At 43.2% G+C, this 20,900-nt stretch overlaps 1 protein-coding gene across 6 annotated transcripts in view; it reads right to left on the minus strand.

Annotated features, from left to right (window-relative positions):
• Positions 1-20,900, minus strand: part of LOC136833119 (TGF-beta-activated kinase 1 and MAP3K7-binding protein 1-like) — a 532,423-nt gene that overhangs the window by 438,473 nt on the left and 73,050 nt on the right. For 4 of the 6 annotated variants that reach the window (XM_067094762.1, XM_067094765.1, XM_067094767.1 and 1 more), the window contains exon 2: positions 12,351-12,474. In XM_067094762.1, the coding sequence (XP_066950863.1) occupies positions 12,351-12,447 (97 nt within the window). In that variant the 5' untranslated portion in view covers positions 12,448-12,474. Of the gene's footprint in view, positions 1-12,350; positions 12,475-12,821; positions 13,036-20,900 lie in introns of all 6 variants that reach the window. The other 2 variants (XM_067094763.1, XM_067094764.1) reach the window with 1 other exon arrangement.

Genomic DNA, 20,900 nt, shown 5'->3' on the forward strand with positions numbered 1-20,900 from the left:
CATATACAGTATCTACATACATATAGTAAACACATACTGTACATAGGTCTATCTATACATGGTAAAATATTGCACTTGACACACATCGGTCGCTGAATTTGCACCATGTCACAAGATATTTAGCCCTTAAATGCTGACTGGACATATCGTATGTCGACTAAAATTGTCTGTTGGGTGCCGAGTGGACGTACCGTACGTCGACTACAAAAAATTTCAATCTTCGGTCAACTTTGACTCGACCGAAATGGTCGAAAAATGCAATTGTAAGCTAAAAATCTTACATTCTAGTAATATTCAATCATTTACCTTCATTTTGCAACAAATTGGAAGTCTCTAGCACAATATTTCAATTTATGGTGAATTTTTGAAAAAATTTTTTCCTTACATCCGCGCTGTAACTCGGCCGAAAATTTCAGAAATTCTTTCGTCATTTTGTCGTAATGTTTGCACCGGTTTATATTAGCCGTTACATAAAGTTTTATATATGGAAATGTATGCAATTTCATGTAGAATATAAGAGAAAATAACTCATGGTTGTAGCTTCTATCAGTTTTGAAATATTTCCATATAAATCATGATAAGTGCCAAAATTTCAACCTTCAGTTAACTTTAACTCGACCGAAATGGTCGAAAAACGCAATTTTAAGCTAAAACTCTTACATTCTAGTAATATTCAATCATGTACCTTCATTTTGCAACAATCTGGAAGTCTCTAACACAATATTTCAATTTATGGTGAATTTTTGAAAAAAACTTTTTCCTTACGTCCGCGCGGTAACTTGGCTGAACATCTCAGAAATTCTTTCGTCACTTTGTCGTAATGTTTGCACCGTTTTATTTTAGTCGTTACATAAAGTTTTATATATGGAAATGTGCGCAATTTCATGTAGAATACAACAAAAAATAACCCATGGTTGTAGCTTTTATCAGTTTTGAAATATTTTCATATAAATCACGATAAATAGAAAAAATTCTACTTTCAGTCAACTTTAACTAAACCGAAATGGTTGAAAACTGCAATTGTAAGCTAAAACACTTACAGTCTAGTAATATTCAATCAATTAACTTCATTTTGCAACAAACGGGAAGTCTCTAGCACAATATTTTGATTTATGGTGAATTTTTGAAAAAAACTTTTTTTTACGTCCGCGTTACAAATTCATGCATCATTTTGTGATAATATTTTCTCTGTGTTGCTTTGATCATTTTACAATTTGTTATATACCAAAATCATTGCAATTTAGTATACAATACAAAGAAAAAAAATAACTCGTTAGCTTTAACCGTTTTGCTCACAGCGCGATTTGTATAATATTATATATGAAATTTTTTTTTGTGCTGTCATATATTTCAATATTTATATATGATAATGATATTTTTTTTTTCATTTCTGATGGTTGCAGACTAAACTTTAGGCAATGACAAAAAAAGGAGCCAAAAATGAACTCTTAATCTTAAAAACTAAGCGTGCTGTGATTTTTTGGAAAAAAACTTTTTTTTCCGCTTCAGCGCTAACTCCCGAACGCTGCTGGCATACAACAGACACTTTTGTAAATAGAGGCTCGGCGTTAGAGGGTTAATTGGTGAGACAACAACAATATTAAACTTTGAGAAACCCTTCAAAAGATTGAGGTTTTATTAATAAATGCGCTATAAGGAACTGCCATACAAACTAAAATAAGCATGTGAAGTCTCGTAAATGCACTTTCTGGAAGTGTGTCAGATGGCAGTGGACAAGCTACCATGTCACAGCTCGATATTTATCATATGCCTGCAGAAACATTACACATATATATAAACATTACTCTTGCAGCAATCGACTTGTATCGCTATGAACACAACACCACAATGAAAAGTACTTATGCTTCACAATTAGGCCTAACTACCTGCCCTATTAGAGGCAACTTAGACTATATCGTATGCAAATCTTAAATCAGCTCTAAGCCGCTTCAAAGCTGCCACGCTCGTGCCTCAGCTGTGTTAACATAGGGTACATGATTAACAGCAAAACCGTAATAATTGGCTTTCTCAAACTCTTCCTATACAGCTTAATGCTTTCATCTTTGCTTGCAGTAGCTGACATAATGCAAAAACCAGAAAAAAAAGTACAATACTGTACAGGAGAAATTTAGTCAGAAAATATTATACAACAATACCAACTCAGACGTCTATGGGAGCAGATGGCATGAAGAATTCTGACTTAATTGCTTACATTCCAACACTACCTGGTGAGAAAACAGGTGACTACAGACAGTCCTAATGGGTTAACCAAGCATAATTTTATTTTTTTTTAAAATGACAATTGCACCTGATGGCACAAAGATGTAAGCTAACTTTTAACAGTATGTAAGATTCATTCCAAATAATAAAAAATTTGATAAACTTTTAGTGTAATTTTTTGTATAAATAAATTAATGACTACAAACTGACCAATATATGGCCACCACAGCAGCTTGGAAGGAGGGAAGAAGGTACCAAAAACCTCCCTTGGTGTTGTAGGAGGCGTATTATCTCCCTGAGACCCAGAGGGAAAACTTCTTAGGTTCCTTCAGCTTCTTTGATTCAAACTTGACCCATTGTTTGGATGACCACTCTCAAGACTCCGACCAAGGACTATTCCAGTTACATATGTGTTTCTACCAGAACCCCATAGAGAATGAGGGGTCTACAGTATTTCTAATGAGGATAAGAACCTTCTGCGGGCTTCACCTCCCTAGATGAAGCAGGCTTAAGTGAATAATGGTGTGGCAGAATTCAAAAACACAAAAACAACACACAACACAGATACATAGAACACATAACCACACACAACACTCACCCTGATCCTCGGTTGCTGGGAGATGGATTAAGGTGTCCACGGTCGCCAAAACAGCAATCAAAACCACACAAACAAAACTGAAAACAAGCTCTCAACCAACAAACGAGCAAAAAGAAAGAAACACATGCACCATCAATGTCGGTAACCGGTATCCAAAACTCAGACGAACTGACCGTCCACTTTCAAGGTTGAACCTTAACTCAAGACTCCCCCAAAACCAAAATCTCCTTCGCATTTTCACAGACAGACAGCGCCGTAAACAAACTCCAACTAACGACCCTTATCCCTCTTCCAACAACCGAAACACTCACTAACGACAATTACACTCGCTCTCTCTCTCTCTCTCTCTCACTCAAAACTTACATTACTTTACAAAACCATCTCAAACGGCAAACTAAAACTCTCTCTCTCTCTCTCTCTCTCACACAGAACGTTGGGAAATGCTAAGTAAAAATTCATTCATCCCTCTATAATGGGTCTGTTCATTATTACTCATCACCAAGCATACCATCTCCAGTTAGCGGCACTGATCTCCGCTTAATTGCGGTCCCGATCTCCAGTTAGAGGTGCTGTTATCACCGATTTTTGGTTAGCAGCGCTCAGCCGGGAACAGAAACCCCGCTGTTGACCTGGAACTGCCCGGTACTCAGAATTTACTCTGAATAACGGGGCTGAACAGATTAAGTCAGGTAGTGAGCCAGGGCAGGGCAGACGTCTGTACATGACAGCAAAGTGGAGTGCAGATCGACAGGTGGGCAGGGTTTTCCTCTATCTGTCGGTGGTTAACTACCTTATTATTAAGACTGAATGACTGTTACCACCTCGTGCTTCACTCTGTGTGAAGAATGAAGGATTGTATTGTGTAGGAACATATAAAAAAATGACATTTTTATGATAAAATAACGTTTCACTTATACTTACCCGGTAGTTACATATAGCTGTCGTCTTTGACGTCACGGCAGTATTTCAAATTTCGCGCTAGCGCTAGCGGTACGACAGGTGATCCCCCTACCCCCCGCCCTCTATCGGGGTATCGGGAACCGTTCCAAGAACACGTCATAAGTTTTTGCCCAACTGCCCATGTGAGGGGAGGAGGGTGGGTTATGATTATGTAACTACCGGGTAAGTATAAGTGAAACGTTATTTTATCATAAAAATGTTATTTTCACTTATACAACTTACCTGGTAGTTACATATAGCTGACTGGCACCTTGAGGAGGTGGGACACTGGCAACTAATAAAATCATTCTTGGAATTATCTACTTGCAACAAGTTAGACAAAGGTTCCTTACCTTTAAAGGTAGCTGACTCAGTGGTTACTGCCTCTGTAGTCTGCTGGCCTTTATATTGTGCCGAGAGGATATATAGGATCCGTGTGTCGGACACAATAAAAAACAGTACTTGCCGTAGAGAACATGGCTGCGTACGGACAAGTCTGATGCCCTTGATCAGGGAGCAGTACGACAAACAACAAAACGAGGGATCACCTAACATTACCATAAAACCAAATACCAAAATTAAAACTGGAAGATAGTACCACACCATGTATCTCCAGACAACCTTAAAAAACAACAACCCCAACACCAAGGTGAAAATGTTAGTTAAGGAGTGGACTCCTTTTCACCCTCTCCCAACACTGTGTCAGTCGCAATAAAGGGCCCCAGCGTACTGCACTGTTCGAAAACAGTTTGCACGTCCACTAAGTAATGCGATGCAAACACCGACTTGCATCTCCAAAAGGTGGACTTAACCAAGTCTTTCACAGATAAGCTTCTGCTAAAGGCTACAGAAGTCGAAACTGCTCTTATCTCATGCGCCTTTACTTTAAGAATACTCATCTCCGAGTCAACACAATGCTCATGAGCTTCTTTTATCAGGCTTCTCAAAAAGAAGGAAAGGGCATTCTTAGAGAGTGGCCTCGAAGGATCTCTAACCGAGCACCAGAGGTGGTCACTGGGACCTCTGAGCTTCTTCGTTCTCTGAACATAGAACTTGAGAGCTCTCACAGGACAGAGGTACCTCTCGGGTTCTTCGGAACCGACCAATTGGGAAAGGTCCTTAATTTCAAACTCTCTTGGCCAAGGTCTTGACGGGTCTTCGTTCTTGGCTAAGAAACCAAGAGTAGACATACATACTGCCTTCCCCTTAGCAAAGCCTACTCTCTTATCTATTGCATGTAGCTCACTTACTCTTCTGGCCGTAGCCAGAGCTACCAAGAATAGAGTCTTCTTCGTGAGATCATTTAACCCTTTAACGCCGAAGCCCTATTTACAAAAACGTCTCCCGTATGCCGGCGTTCGGTGAGTTAGCGCGAAGCGGAAAAAAGTTTTTTCAAAAATCACAGCACACTTAGTTTTTAAGATTAAGAGTTCATTTTTGGCTCATTTTTGTCATTGCCTGAAGTTTAGTATGCAACCATCAGAAATGAAAAAAAATATCATTATCATATATAAATATTGGAATATATGACAGTGAAAAAAAAAACTTGTATATAATTGTATACAAATCGCGCTGTAAGCAAAACGGTTAAAGCTAATGACTTAATTTTTTTTAGTTGTATTGTACACTAAATTGCGATGATTTTGGTATTTAACAAATTTTAAAACGATCAAAGCAACACAGAGAAAATATTATCACAAAATGATGCATGAATTTGTAACGCGCGGACGTAAAAAATTATTTTTTCAAAAATTCACCATAAATAGAAATATTGTGCTAGAGACTTCCCGTTTGTTGAAAAATGAAGCTAATTGATTGAATATTACTAGACTGTAAGTGTTTTAGCTTACAATTGCAGTTTTCGACCATTTCGGTTGAGTTAAAGTTGACCGAAAGTCGAATTTTTTCTATTTATCGTGATTTATATGAAAATATTTCAAAACTGATAAAAGCTACAACCATGAGTTATTTTTTGTTGTATTGTAAATGAAATTGCGCACATTTTCATATATAAAACTTTATGTAACGACTAATATAAAACGGTGCAAATATTACGACAACGAGACGAAAGAATTTCTGAGATGTTCGGCTGAGTTACAGCGCAGACGTAAGGAAAATGTTTTTTTTAAAAATTCACCATAAATCGAAATATTGTGCTAGAGACTTCCAATTTATTGCAAAATGAAGGTAAATGATTGAATATTACTAGAATGTAAGAGTTTTAGCTTACAATTGCGTTTTTTACCATTTTGGTCGAGTTAAAGTTGACTGAAGGTTGAAATTTTGGCAGTTAACGTGATTTATGTGAAAATATTTCAAAACTGATAAAAGTTACAACCATGAGCTAATTTCTGTTGTATTCTACATGAAATTGCACACATTTTCATATATAAAAGTTTATGTAACGACTAATGTAAACGATGCAAACATTACGACAACATGACGAAAGAATTTCTGAGATGTTCGGCCGAGTTACCGCGCGCAGACGTAAGGAAAAATTTTTTTTTCAGAAATTCACCATAAATCGAAATATTGTGCTAGAGACTTCCAGTTTGTTGCAAAATGAAGGTATATGATTGAATATTACTAGAATGTAAGAGTTTTAGCTTATAATTGCGTTTTTTACCATTTCGGTCGAGTTAAAGTTGACTGAAGCTTGAAATTTTGGCAGTTATCGTGATTTATATGAATATATTTCAAAACTGATAAAAGCTACAACCATGAGTTATTTTCTGTTGTATTGTACATGAAATTGCACACATTTTCATATATAAAACTTTATGTAACGACTAATATAAAACAGTGCAAACATTACGACAACGTGATTTAAAGAATTTCTAAGCGGACGTAAGGAAAAAGTTTTTTCAAAAATTCAACATAAATCGAAATATTGTGCTAGAGACTTCCAATTGGTTGCAAAATGAAGGTAAATGATTGAATATTACTAGAATGTAAGAGTTTTAGCTTACAATTTTGTTTTACCATTTCGGTCGAGTCAAAGTTAACTGAAGGTTGAAATTTTGGCAGTTATCGTGATTTATATGAAAATATTTCCAAACTGATAAAAGCTACAACCATGAGTTATTTTCTGTTGTATTCTACATTAAATTGCGCACATTTTCATATATAAAACTTATGTAACGGCTAATATAGAACAGTGTAAAAATTACGACAAAATGACAAAAGAATTTCTGAAATTTTCGGCCGAAAGTTACTTCGCTGGGCGTAAGAAAAAGTTTTTTCAAAAATTCACCATAAATCGAAATATTGTGCTAGAGACTTACAATTTGTTGCAAAATGAAGGTACATGATTGAATATTACTAGAATGTAAGAGTTTTAGCTTACAATTGCGTTTTTCGACCATTTCGGTCGAGTCAAAGTTGACCGAAGGTTGAAATTTTTTGTAGTCGACGTTTGCTACGCCCACTCGGCATTCAACAGACAATTTTAGTCAACGTTTGCTACGTCCAACAGGCGTTTAAGGGTTAAGGAGATGTCCGCCATCGGTTCAAAGGATTGCGACCGTAACCATCTCAGCACTACGTCAAGATTCCACGCCACTGGTCTCTTCTGGTCCCTCTTTGACGTATTAAACGATCTAATTAGATCTGAAAGGTCTTGATTCAAAGACACTTCAAGACCCCTATGTCGAAAGACTGAAGCCAACATGGCTCTATACCCTTTAATGGTAGGCACAGCAAGCTTTTTCTCTCTGTGGAGGAACAAGAGAAAATCGGCCATCTGGGCTATAGACGCCGAAGAAGACCTAAACTGTGTCCACTTCGCCTGGTAAACATTGTCAGAGGATTCTCTTCTGGGCTTCGCGATAGCTTCCGAAGCCTCTCTTGAAAAGCCTCTCTTTCTGACGATTCTCCTGACAGTCTGCAGGCGACAAGATGAAGAGCGGACAAGTTCTGGTGGTACCTCTGAAAGTGCGGCTGTCTGAGTAAATCTGGTCTCTCTGGCAGTAGTCTCGGAAAGTCTGACAGGAGGTGTAGAAGGTCCAGGAACCACTCCCTGGATGGCCAGAACGGAGCCACCAGAGTCATCCTTACGTTCCGATGGCTTGAGAACTTCGAGATGACTTGCCGCAGGATCTTGAACGGGGGAAAGGCATAAAGATCCAGGTCCGACCAGTTCATGAACATTGCGTCCACGAAAACCACTTTGCTGTCCGGAACCGAGAGCAGTAAAAGGGGCAGCTGAGTCGTTTTGTCGGTTGCGAAGAGATCTATGAGCGGACGCCCCATACCTTCCATAGCTCCTCGCAAACTAGGGGATGTAAAGTCCACTCGTTGGACAGGACCTGGTTCTTTCTGCTGAGAAGGTCCGCCGCTACATTTCTCTCCCCTTGGATGAATCTCGTTACTAGTCTGATCCCGATCTCCTCCGCCCAAACTAGTAACTCCCTCGCGGTCTCGTAGAGGGACCACGAGTGAGTGCCTCCCTGTTTTCGAATGTATGCCAGAGCGGTCGTGTTGTCCGCCTGGACCAAGACACATTTGCCTTCCACTTCTTGTTGAAAAGCCAACAGAGCTAAGTGAACCGCTTTTAGTTCCTTTCGGTTTATATGCCAGTTTCTTTCTTCTCTTTGCCACTGGCCCAAAACTTCTCTTGTCCCCATAGTCGCTCCCCAGCCCTTGTCCGAGGCGTCGGAAAACAAAGTTAGGTCTGGGTTCGGAAGCTGAAGAGGAAGCCCTTGTGTCAGTCTTCCTTCTGACCTCCACCAACGGAGGCACTCCTTTATCTCGTCCGAGATGGCGAAGTTGAAGGAGTCCGGGAACTGTTTCCTGGGCCACTTCTCCTGCAGATAAAACTGCAGTGGCCTCAGGTTCAAGCGCCCCAGTCTTACAAACTTCTCCACTGAAGCTAGGGTTCCCATGAGGCTCATCCACTCGTTCGCGGAACAATTCTTCCTCTGCAGGAAGTCGTCGATCTTCTGCAGGCCTGAGGCTATCCGTTGACTGGACAGAAAAGCCTGAAAAGTCTGAGAGTCCAGACTCACTCCCAAATAGACAATCTGCTGACTGGGAGTAAGGCAAGACTTCTTCTCGTTGACGATGAGGCCTAGTGACTTTGTCAATTGAAGAGTCTTTGAGAGGTCCTCCATACAACTCTCCCTCAATGCCGCTTTGAGAAGCCAATCGTCGAGGTACATAGATACTCAGATTCCTTCCAGGTGAAGGTGTCTGGCTACTGATAACAGGACCCTTGTGAAAACTTGCGGGGCCGTTGACAGACCGAAGCAGAGGGCACGGAACTGATACACCTGTCCCTCGAAGACGAACCTCAGGAACTTCCTTGAATCTGGGTGTATTGGAACGTGAAAGTAAGCGTCTTGGAGGTCTATAGAAACCATCCAATCCCCCTGATGTAAAGACGCCAAGACCGACTGCGTTGTCTCCATGGAGAACTTCGTCTTCTGAACAAAGACATTCAATGCACTCACGCCCAGTACCGGTCTCCATCCCCCTGAGGCTTTCGTAACCAGGAACAGACAATTGTAGAATCCTGGAGATAGAGGGGCATGAAGCAGTTCTATCGCTTCCTTCTCCAGCATGGCTCAGACTTCTGAGCGAAGGGCGTCTAGTTCCGCGGAGTTGTGCAAGTACGCCTGTAAAGATACTGGAGCCTCCACTAAAGGAGGTTTGGAAAGGAAGGGGATGGCATATCCTTCCTTTAAAACTTGGATCGTCCAAGGGTCTGCCGAGATCCGTTGCCACTCTTGCCAGAACCTTTGAAGTCTGGCTCCTACTGCTGAATGGATGACAAAAGGTTCATTTCTTCTCGGGGCCCGTCGAGGTTCTAGGCGTGGCTTTACCTTTTCCTCTGGCCCTGCCAAAAACACATCTAGAGGATCTCCCCTTATACTGACCAAACGTGTCAGCAGGAGACGAAACACCGCGCACAGGAGCGGTAGAAAGCACAGGTCTCTTCGCCTTCTTGGCAGACTGTGACAAAAGATCCTGGGTTGACTTCTGAGCTAACGCCTGGGAAATTACAGCCACCAACTCCAAAGTGAAACAGATGTGCCTTGTCCAAAGGAGAAAACAGGAGAGCCGACTTCTGGTTTGATGAAATGCCTTTTGCTAAAAAGGAGCACCACAGTTGCCTCTTTTTAAGAACTCCTATCGTAAATAAAGAGGCAAGTTCTACTGCACCGTCGCAGATGCCCCTATCGATGCAGTCCACTACTCCTACCACATCATCCAAGAGCTCAGAAGGAAGATCAAAATCCTTAATCTTCCTGGCTAAGGCCGCAATCGCCCAGTCCAGGAAGCTCACTATCTTAAGAGTACGAAACACGCTCTTGAGAACTTGATCCAGTTCAGAGGACGTAAAGAATACCTTCGCAGAATTAAGTGCGGTCCTCCTACTGGCATCCACGAGACTGGAGAAATCCCCCTGCGCGGAGGCAGCCACACCCAGGGAAAACATTTCCCCAGTCTCGTACCAACTCCGGTTACGGAAGGAACGACGAGAAGGAGGCAGGCAGAAAACATTCTTCCCAAGTTCCCTCTTCTCGGCCAGCCAAGCACCCATCTTCTTAAGGCCCTTCTTCGCCGAGACGGACAGGACAAGTTTCGTAAAGTCCGAAGAAAAAACAGAAGCCTTGTCCCTCTTGTACTGGGACCCAGGAGACGGAGGAGCCGCAGGTGAGAACGAATCAGGGAAGTTCTCAATGAAGAACTTCAAGAGCTTCTTGTAAGAAGAGAGTTGCGGTGACTTCTCCTCCTTACACTGCTCCTCTAAGTCCGAGAGGAGTTCGTCAGATACTGGGGACAAGTCCAGCTGGACTACGTCTTCATCCAAGTCCCCCTGAACTGAAGCCTGAGTTACATGAACAGGGACTGGGAGGCTCGTGACATACTCTTGCTGTGTCACCGAAAAAGCTTGAGCCTGTTGAGGAGCCATCGGAGGCGCCAAAGGAGGCGCAGTCGGTACAGCAACCAAAGGTGGTGCCAAAGGAGGAGCAGTCGGTACAGCAACCAAAGGTGGCGCCAACGGAGGCACAAGCGGCGGCGCTACCGGAGCGGCTGAAAGAGGAGTCGAGGTGGGCGCTGCTGGCATCACAGGAGGCGCCAAAGAAGAGACTTGACTTTTGGACAAAAGCTCTAAAATCGAGTCCAGACGGGCGTTGATTCCGTCAATCACTTGCTGTTGTGGTCCATCGAATGCTGGAGCAGGCGCCACAGGAGCAGGAGTCACAGAAACTGGAACAGCTGAGGGGAGAGCCACAGGAGTCCCTGGCGCCAACGAAGCAGACCTCTCAGCTGCAACTTCCTTATAAGGAGGCTCAGCCGAAAACGAATGAGACGAGTCCGACGAAGAAGACCTCTCCGGTTCTGCCCGAAAGCTACAGGAAGGGGCAGGATCCTCCAGAAGAATCTTCTTCTTAGGTATCTTCGATGGAGACAGCTGACGAGACCTCTTCAAAGGTCTGGAAGGCCACAAAACGCCATCCTCTAGGGGAGGAGAGGAACCCAATTGGCGCCACTAGACACTATCCGCTCCTCACCTTTTCGGTGGTGAGGGCCAGCAGCCTGGGAAGCGGCAATAGGACTGCTTGAGGGGGCAACTGCTCAGGAGCAGGTCCCACTCACGTCCTTTCGGCTTTCGGCATGCCTTCTCCTGAACCTGGGAGCCTGACAGGGGCCTAGACCTGGGAGCGTGAATGGGCCAAGAAGCTACCTCCTCCACAACACTTTCACAAGGCACAACACTTGCACTATCACTGCGGTCTACTAATCTGCTGCAAATTGTCTCCCATTTTCTGCATGGTAGACATAAAAGCAGTAACGACTGACACGGTATCAGGATTGGGAGAAACGGTGTCCGGGGCAGGTAAAACTACAGGAACTACAAGGGGAGCAGGGTTAATAGGACTTAGGAAAACCTCTTGACTACCTCCTGACCTCGAAGACCTAGAAGAGGCCTTCCTTATCCTATCTTTCTCTAACTTATTCATGTACTTCCCCAAAGCACTCCAGTCAGACAAAGTTAGTAGTTCACACTCATTACAAGTCAAGTCAGCAGAACATTTTTGCCCCTGCATGAAAAACAAGAAGAAGTGTGGGTCTAAACTAAGCTTAACAAGCCTGGTTTTGCAGCCTTGCTGCAAAACCGGATACCACTAGAACCTGAATCAGACATAATAGTCTAACTAAGATCAAAGCTAAAGCAATAACTAGCGCCAGCAAAATACAACAAAACGAGTACTTCAGCAAAAAAAAGGAGTTACAAGTTCGAATTGTTGACAAATACTACCAGCAACGGAACCGTGTTACCGGTTCGGCACGGCAAAAACTAATGACGTGTTTTTGGAACGGTTCCCGATACCCCGATAGAGGGCGGGGTGTAGGGGGATCACCTGTCGTACCGCTAGCGCTAGCGCGAAATTTGAAATACTGCCGTGACGTCAAAGACGACAGCTATATGTAACTACCGGGTAAGTTGTATAAGTGAAACCTACGTACTCTGTTTATTACTTACCAAAAGAAAGAATTACAAACTATATAAAATAAAAAAAATTTATCAGTGATCAATCTCTTAAACTTACAAAATTACAGTGACAATGAAAGTGTCTCCCACCTGAAAGATGGCAGATGGGCAGGCCATCAGTCCATGTATCATTATTCCTCATTCCAGTCATCCCAAGTGAAGACGGTTTTATAGCTTGTGAAGGCATCTCAGCAGGCTACACATACAATAATATCTGTGGATAAAACAATACTGAAGAAAATAAACTAATTTTTATTTGAATTCGAGATTTTTTCTAAATCTAGTAAACCGGATAATTCTGCCGATCAATCAATATAGCAAAACATGCAAGTTAATAACAAGAAAATTTCAAGAGTAACATATACAGTACTGTATGGGATATTGTATACATGACACCTATGGCAATTTGGCAGATTGTAACTTTCTTTAATATGTATTTGTCCAAACTGACAAATTTTTTCCTTTAGGGTTATAATTGGAAGAGCCAGAGTCCAATTAAGGGAATAGTAAAAACATAAATTTTCATATACTGTATATACAATTTATTATTTGGATACTTACATACTGTTCAGGATAGCTGTACAGTAAACCCCCCGTATTCATGATCTCATGATTCGCGGATTTCTCTATGGAACATATACAGTAATACCCCGAACTTGCGTGACCCGAGTTGCGCGAATTCACAGACGCTAACTTTTCATTAGAACCTAACTAATCATCATACAGTGCACGAGTTTTTCACAGACACACGAGCATTTGCGAATACTGAGAAACCCTGCAAAAGTGTTTATGTTTAATTTTTTATGCAATTTATAAGTTTTCAAGCTTTAATGTGTAAATTAAATGACATTAATAATAAAAGTAATAATTTTCTCTCTCTCTTTCTTTAACTGAGATAAAAGAATTTTTATGTTTATTTGTTTTGTATGATAAATAAATTTTTTACCTAATAATAAGTACTAATTTTCAAATAATAATAATAATAATAATAATAATAATAATAATAATAATAATAATATAACTGTAACTACAAAATTCATATGTGATACGTATTTTAAACAAACATGATATTTTTATGATAAAATAAAGTTTTGTACATACTTACCCACCAGATATATACTTAGCTATAGTCTCCGACGTTCCCGACAGAAAATCAAATTTCGTGGCACACGTGACAGGTAGGTCAGGTGATCTACCATTCCCGCCGCTGGGTGGCGGGAATAGGAACCATTCCCGTTTTCTAATCAGATTTTCTCTTCCACCTGTCTCCTGAGGGGATGCTGGGAGGGCCATTAATCGTATATATCTGCCGGGTAAGTATGTACAAAACTTTATTTTATCATAAAAATATCATTTTTGTACATGCAACTTACCTGGTCAGATATATACTTAGCTGATTGGCACCCTTGGAGGAGGGCAAGAGACAGCTAATAGCTAAAAACGGGAAACAACATATGTTGTAGGATATACAAAAAACCATGGTTCTTACCTGATTGGGCAGAAGACTTCATGGATACTGTCTATGAGTCTGCTTGCCGCAAGAGCTTCAGCGAGGATGTGACCTATGACTGACAGCCCTTCTGGATCGTGTCAATGGGGGAAGACCCACTTACATGACAGAGCCTGTTATGGATCGTGTCAATGGGGACTGACCCACTTACATGACAGAGCCCTCTACCTGAATCATATCAATGGGGGCTATCCCTCTTACATGACAGAGCTAGGTATTAACAAAAAACTACAAGGAGCTAAGCAACCAATCCCAACCACCTGACCAAGCCTAACCTTGTTAGTGATACGAGATGAAAGAGAGGCTATCTCCAACACTCTCTTCCAACCGACCATAAAAACACAACCACGCATTAAAAGAACAACTAACTTAGTTAGACTAAAAAGGATTAGCTTCAGCTCCTTGACCCAGCACCGAATCCATGGATACGTAAGCTCCTAGAGAGAAGCACCTCTCATACGTAACGCGAACATCTCTCAAATAATGAGAAGCGAACACCGAGTTACATCTCCAGTACGTAGAGTCCACAACAGACTGGAGGGACCAAGACTTGTGAAAAGCCAGAGAAGTAGCTATGGCTCTCACCTCATGAGCATTCACTCTCAGGAGCTGTAAGTGCTCATGTCCTTGCAAGAAAGATGCGCCTCCTGATAACATCTCTAATGAAGAAAGCCTGGGCATTCTTAGAAATAGTTCTTGAAGGATCCTTGACTGAGCACCAAAGACTTTCAGTCAAGGTTTTGAGCTGTTTCTTTCTCTCCAGATAACATTTAAGGCTTCTTACTGGACAGAGAGTGTGCTCCAACTCTTGTCCTGATATAGTGGAGAGTCCTTTGACCTTAAAACTCCTAGGCCAAGGTTTGGAAGGGTTCTCATTTTTTGCTTGATGGTGGAAACCGCCAGATTACACTGTTCCCTTAGATAAATAAGGAAATCCGCGATATCCATTACAGAGGTACTGGAAGAGAACACTTTCTGAGCTCTGCACCATCTCCTAAAGACTTCCCACTTCGACTGGTAGAGGAGCAAGGTAGAGGATCTTCTGGCTCTGGCGATGGCCTGCAAGGGTTGAGCCTTGCTCTTGAAAATCCCTTTGTCTAAACCAGTCCTTCGACAGTCTGAAGGAGGCAGGCAGTTAGGTTGAGAGTGGGGAGGTTCTTGTGATATCTGTCAAAGTGGGGCTGTTTGAGAAGATCGTTCCTGAGAGGGAGCGACCTGGGAAAGTCTATCATCCATTCCAGTACCTCTGTGAACCAGTCTCGAGATGGCCAAAAGGGAGCGATCAGGGTGAGTTTGGTGCCCTTTGAGGAAGCGAACTTTTTTATCACCTCCCCTAGAATCTTGAACGGGGGAAAGGCATACCCGTCGAGACCTTTCCAATTTAGGAGAAGGCCGTCTATCGCTACTGCTCTGGGGTCCGAGATCGGGGAGCAGTAGTTCTCCAATCTCTTGTTCCAATGTGTGGCGAAGAGGTCGATATTGGGTCTCCCCAAAGGAACCACAGCCTTTCGCAAATCTCTGGATGTAGAGACCATTCCGTGGGAAGCACCTGGTCTTTCCTGCTGAGCAGATCCGCCTCACATTCCTTTCTCCCTGAACGAACCTGGTGAGGAGAATGATGTTCCTCTCCTCCGCCCACATCAGAAGGCTCCTTGCTGCGACGTAAAGGAGAAGGAGTGAGTCCCTCCTTGCTTTCTGATATAAGCCAGGGCTGTGGTGTTGTCGGAATTTACAAGCACTACCGACCCCTTGACTAGCCGCTCAAGCGGACGAGTGCTAGATGTATGGCTACTAGTTCCTTCTTGTTGATGTGCCAGGACCTCTATTCTGTTTCCCAGGTGCCTGACACTTCTTCCGAGCCTAGTGTTGCTCCCCAACCCGACTCCGATCGCGCCTGAAAACAACACTAGGAGAGGGTTAGGGCGGTGTTGAAGAGGGATTCCTTCGACCCAGTTTCTGGGGTCTAACCACCAACGGAGATGTTCTTTTACTTGGTCCGAAATCAGAAAGGAGTTGACAACTCTTGGGACTTCCGATCCCAAGATCTCCTTCAGGAAGAACTGCAGAGGTCTTAGGTGAAGCCTTCCCAGAGAAACGAACTGTTCCAGCGAGGAAATGGTCCCCAGCAGACTCATCCATTCCCTCGCAGAACAACTGTCTTTCTCTAGAAAGTCTGTCACCTTTTGAAGGCAGCGTTCCCTTCTTTCCAGGGATGGAAACGCTTGAAAACCCCGAGAATCCATCAGAATCCCCAGGTAGACAATTTTCTGCTGAGGAATCATCTGGGACTTCTCGAGGTTCACTAGAAGTCCTAGAGACTGTACCAGTCTTAAGGAGCGAGATAGGTCCTCCAGACAACGGTTTCTCGAATTGGCACGAATCAGCCAATCGTCGAGATACAAGGAAATCCTTACCCCTTCTAAATGTAACCAATGAGCCACATTCTTGAGAATGGTCGTGAACACTTCGGGGGCTGTGGAAAGTCCGAAGCACAGAGCCCTGAACTGGAAGGTTCTTCCATTTACCATGAACCTTAGGAACTTCCTGGAGGAGGGATGGATGGGTACGTGGAAGTATGCATCCTGAAGGTCCAGGGACACTATCCAATCTCCTTGACGAAGAGACGACAGAACAGAGGACGTCGTCTCCATCGAGAACTTCTTCTTGATGACATACGCGTTCAGGGAGCTCACGTCCAACACCGGTCTCCACCCCCCCCGAAGTTTTTTGGCACTAGAAAAAGCCAATTGTAAAACCCCGGGGAATGAAGATCTTGACCTGGTTCTATGGCAGCTTTTGCTAGCATTTGATCAACGGCTAGCAGAAGGGCTTGCCTTCGCACAGGATCCTTGTATCTTGCCGATAACTCCCTTGGAGTTGTTGTCAAGGGAGGTTTCGAGTTGAAGGGAATGAGGTAACCCTTCCTCAGGATAGAGAGGGACCATTCGTCCGCCCCCCTTTGTGCCCAGGCTTCGCGAAGTTCAGAAGTCTGGCACCCACAGGAGTCTGGAGGACTTGTTCTCTCACTTGGACTTCCTGGCTGGGAGTCCTGAAGGTCTTGTTCTTCTTTCAGGTCTAAGCCTCCTGATAGACCTGGATCCTCGAAAGGGCTCCTGAAAGGGGGCCTTCTCCTTCTTTGCAAGGGGAGCTGCAGGTCTCATCCTTTTAGAAGATTGCGCAAAGCAGATCGAGACGCTTTCTCCCGACAACTAACGAGACACTTCTTTAACCGTTCTCCTGCGGGAAAAGATGGCTTGAAAGAGGAGCTCCCAATAAGGGGAGGACCTCTGGAGAGGAGAAACAGATTTGGAGAGAAAAGCACTGAACACGGATCTCTTCTTAAATAAGCCAGTACCAAAAAGGAAGCGATCTCCATAGAGCCGTCCCTGACAGCCTTGTCTAAGCAAGACAAAACGCTGCCGAGGTCCCCATGCTGACAAAGTCCTCTTCTAGACTCTTCTTGGCTAAGGCCCCTAGAGACCAGTCCATGAAGTTAAATACTGAGAACATGGAAAAGGCCCTTGAGGAAATGATCCAACTCACATAAACCCCAAGAAGCCTTGGCCGAATTAAGCGATAGCCTTCTCGAAGAATCCACCAATGAGAAGTCTGATCCAGCCGATGAGGGGAGAGCCAACCACATCGGTTCCTTTGTCTCGTACCACATTCCCGCTCTGACTGAAAGCCTGGAGGGAGGCAAGGAGAAGACTGTCTTGCCGGCATCCTTCTTCGAAGAGAGCCACTCTCCGAAGCCCTTAAGCGCCTTCTTCATCGCGATAGTCGGACGCATCTTAACCAAGGAGGACGACTTAGAGGCCTTGGTGCTCGAAAGCATGGAGCCAGGAGAAGGAGGAGAAGCAGGCTTGAGGGATTCTCCAAACTCCTGAACAAGCAAAGCTGTTAACCTCTTGTAATCCGAAACACTAACGTCCTTGGGGGATTCATCCTCCGATAAAACTTCCAGGCCTGCAGGAGGAGAAGAACGTTTGGAAGATGAAGGGCACTTGCCAGAAGAAGAGCGCCTAGAAGGAGAGGAGCCTTTGTCCACTGAAGAGCGTCGATCCGGGGAAAAGCGCCTGCTAGAAGACTGGCGCCTGACAGGAGAAGAGCCTCGAACGGTAGAGGAGCCCTTACTAGGAGAGGGGAGCCTACCAGAAGGGAGGGAGGCTGGGGAGGAGCTTCTACGAGACGACGAACGAGGCTTGCGTGAAGAGTGTTTGTCTGGAGAGAGATCATCTCCAACAGGAGAAGACCGACGACGATGAGGGCGCGAGCGCCTGGGAGGAGAGGCGCTATCAGCCGATGAAGAGCGCCTAGGAGAGAAGCGCCTGCAAGAAGAGGAGCGCCTGGTAGGAGAGGAGCGCCTGCTACTGGAGGGGCGCTTAACTGGAGAAGAGCACTTCACAGAGGAAGGAATTCTATCAGGAGAACGTAGTCCAGGCGAAGATCGCTTGCAAACTGAAGGACGCTTGCTGGGAGAAAGGTGTTTCTTGGAGGACTTGACAGGCAGAGATACATCCTTCCTACGAGAAGAGTTCTTGGTCAAAGAGCAAGCAAGCGCAGAGAGCTGAGCCTGGAGGCCAACCAGGATCTGCTTGGTGGACTCCTGACCCCCCGAAGAAGAGGAGGGAGATCTTCGAGTTCTCTTCTTCACAACGGGAGAACCCTCAGGGAAGCGTTCAGGGCTGGAATCCAATGCGTCTCCTCTCAGGGCTTTCCAAGTCCTCTTCAAAGGGCGCGACTCCTCGGCCGAACTCCAACCACGCTTGGGAGAAGAGGAAGCAGAAGACGAGAAACACTTCTTCAAGATCCCTTTCCTATGGCGATCTAAGGCAGCCTGGGACGCGCTCAACAGGAGCTGCCGAAGGGACGCCTGACCATTGGGAATGCTCTTCATCCCCTTGCGGCTGTCGACATTCCTCCTCCACTGGGTCTGGGAGTTTGGAAGAGGTCTAGGCCTAGGAGCGATGCGGACCCGGTCAGACGCCCCCTCCACTACACTGGGGACACTACACACATCACTATCACTTTTTCCTTTCTTCTCCTCCAAAGCACGCATCTACAACTGCATCTTACGGATCGTGGCTTTCATGGCAGCCATCTCCGACGATTTAATCCGCAGGTTCAACGAAGGGTGAAGGAGCTGAAAACAACAGGAGTGACAGGCGAATCTGGAAGAGTGTTAGGTTCTACTTCTACTTCTTTAGAAAGAGACCTACTCGAGCTCCTAGAAGAAGCCTTCCTAACTCTATCCTTCTCCAGCTTCTATGCACATAAGCGCTCAAACCCTTCCATTCCAGATCAGTGAGATTCTCGCATTCAACACAAGTGTTATCAATCGAGCAATCATTCCCTACACCTCAAACACACAGTGTGAGGATCTACCGAAGCTTTCGGTAGTCTCACCTTACACTCAGACTTAACACACACACGAAAAACCGGTGCAACACTCTGATCAGACATTCTTACAGAAAATCCAAAGCCAAAATCAAAACCAAACCACAAAAGTGTATGCCAAGCCAAAGATCCAATACGTCACCAAAGGTCAGTCCAAAATAATCCTCAGCTAACAAAAATGAAAATCTAAGCAGGAGGAACCAACAACAGATGTTGCCGGAACCAGCGACAGAGAAAATCTGATTAGAAAACGGAATGGTTTCCTATTCCCGCCACCCAGCGGCGGGAATGGTAGATCACCTGACCTACCTGTCGCGTGTGCCGCGAAATTTGATTTTCTGTCGGGAACGTCGGAGACTATACCTAAGTATATATCTGACGGGTAAGTTGCATGTACAAAAAAATATATTTCCCTCATCTTCTGTAAGAAGCTCGAAGGCAAAAGCTGTCACACATGTCACTTTAACATGACAAGAAGGGGTAGAGTTGCTGATTAGTGGTCAAAGGTTTCTTGTAATTCTCTCTCTCTCTCTCTCTCTCTCTCTCTCTCTCTCTCTCTCTCTCTCTCTCTCTCTCTCTCTCTCTGTGTCCGTAATAATTCATAAAAAATTTCACTCTCTTAAGTAAGGACAACTGTTGTCTCTCTCTCTCTCTCTTTCTCTCTCTCATTCGTAGTTAGCGCAACCTACATATTATTGTTTCTCTGTATGTCTTTAACTGTACAGTAGATAATTTTAAATTGATCTAATTTTACCTGTACCATTTGCAAACTAAATGCACCATTCTAAAACATAGAGACATAGAGCATTTCAGAACAAAGAGAAAGAGACAGAATAGAGAAGTTTTTAAAAACGAGGTTGATAAGACTTCTAAAAATAGATCGGTGGAATGGGGAGAGCAAGAAATAGCATACATGGACTAATCTTCACATCCTCCTATATTCTTATATTAACCATTTATTTCTTTTTTTAAGGGTAATGTATTAAGCTAACTTTTAAATGAAATTACAGTAGCTTTAATTTCACTTAAAAGTTAGTTTAATACTGAATTTCCATCCTTTGATATCTAACGTAAGAATAACTTCTCTCTCTTTCTCTCTCGTTATTCTCTCTGTCTCCGTTATAATTCAACATGATATTTCAAGTAAGGGCAATATCTATCTCTCTTGTGTTATTCTGTCTCCGTAATAACTGATATATAATTTCACTCTCTTAACTTAGGACAACCCTTATCTCTCTCTCTTTCTCTCTCTCGTTCATAGTTAGTGCTCACACATTTTTACAACTTATTATTTCTCTGTACATAACCTGTACAATAGATAGTCTACATTAAGCTAACTTTTAAATGACTTTACAGTAACTTTAATTTCATTTAAAAGTTAGTTTAATACTGAATTTCCATCTTTTGATATCTAACGAAAAAATAACTTCTCTCTCTCTCTCTCATTTTGTTCTCTCTGTCTCCTTAATAATTCATAAATAATTTAACTTGATATTTCAAGTCAGGACAATATCTCTCTCTCTCTCATGTTATTCTCTGTCTCCGTAATAATTGATAAATAATTTCACTATCTTAAGTAAGAACAACCTCTCTCTCTCTCTCTCATTCATAGTTAGCGCTCACACATTTTTACAACTTATTGTTTCAATGTACGTCTTTACCTGTACTGTAGATAGTTTAAATTGATCTAAGTTTACCTGTACCATCTACGAAGTGTAAATGCATTAGTGTAG

This window comes from Macrobrachium rosenbergii, chromosome 51 (genome assembly GCF_040412425.1).
Source record: "Macrobrachium rosenbergii isolate ZJJX-2024 chromosome 51, ASM4041242v1, whole genome shotgun sequence".
NCBI classification, from domain to species: domain Eukaryota; kingdom Metazoa; phylum Arthropoda; class Malacostraca; order Decapoda; family Palaemonidae; genus Macrobrachium; species Macrobrachium rosenbergii.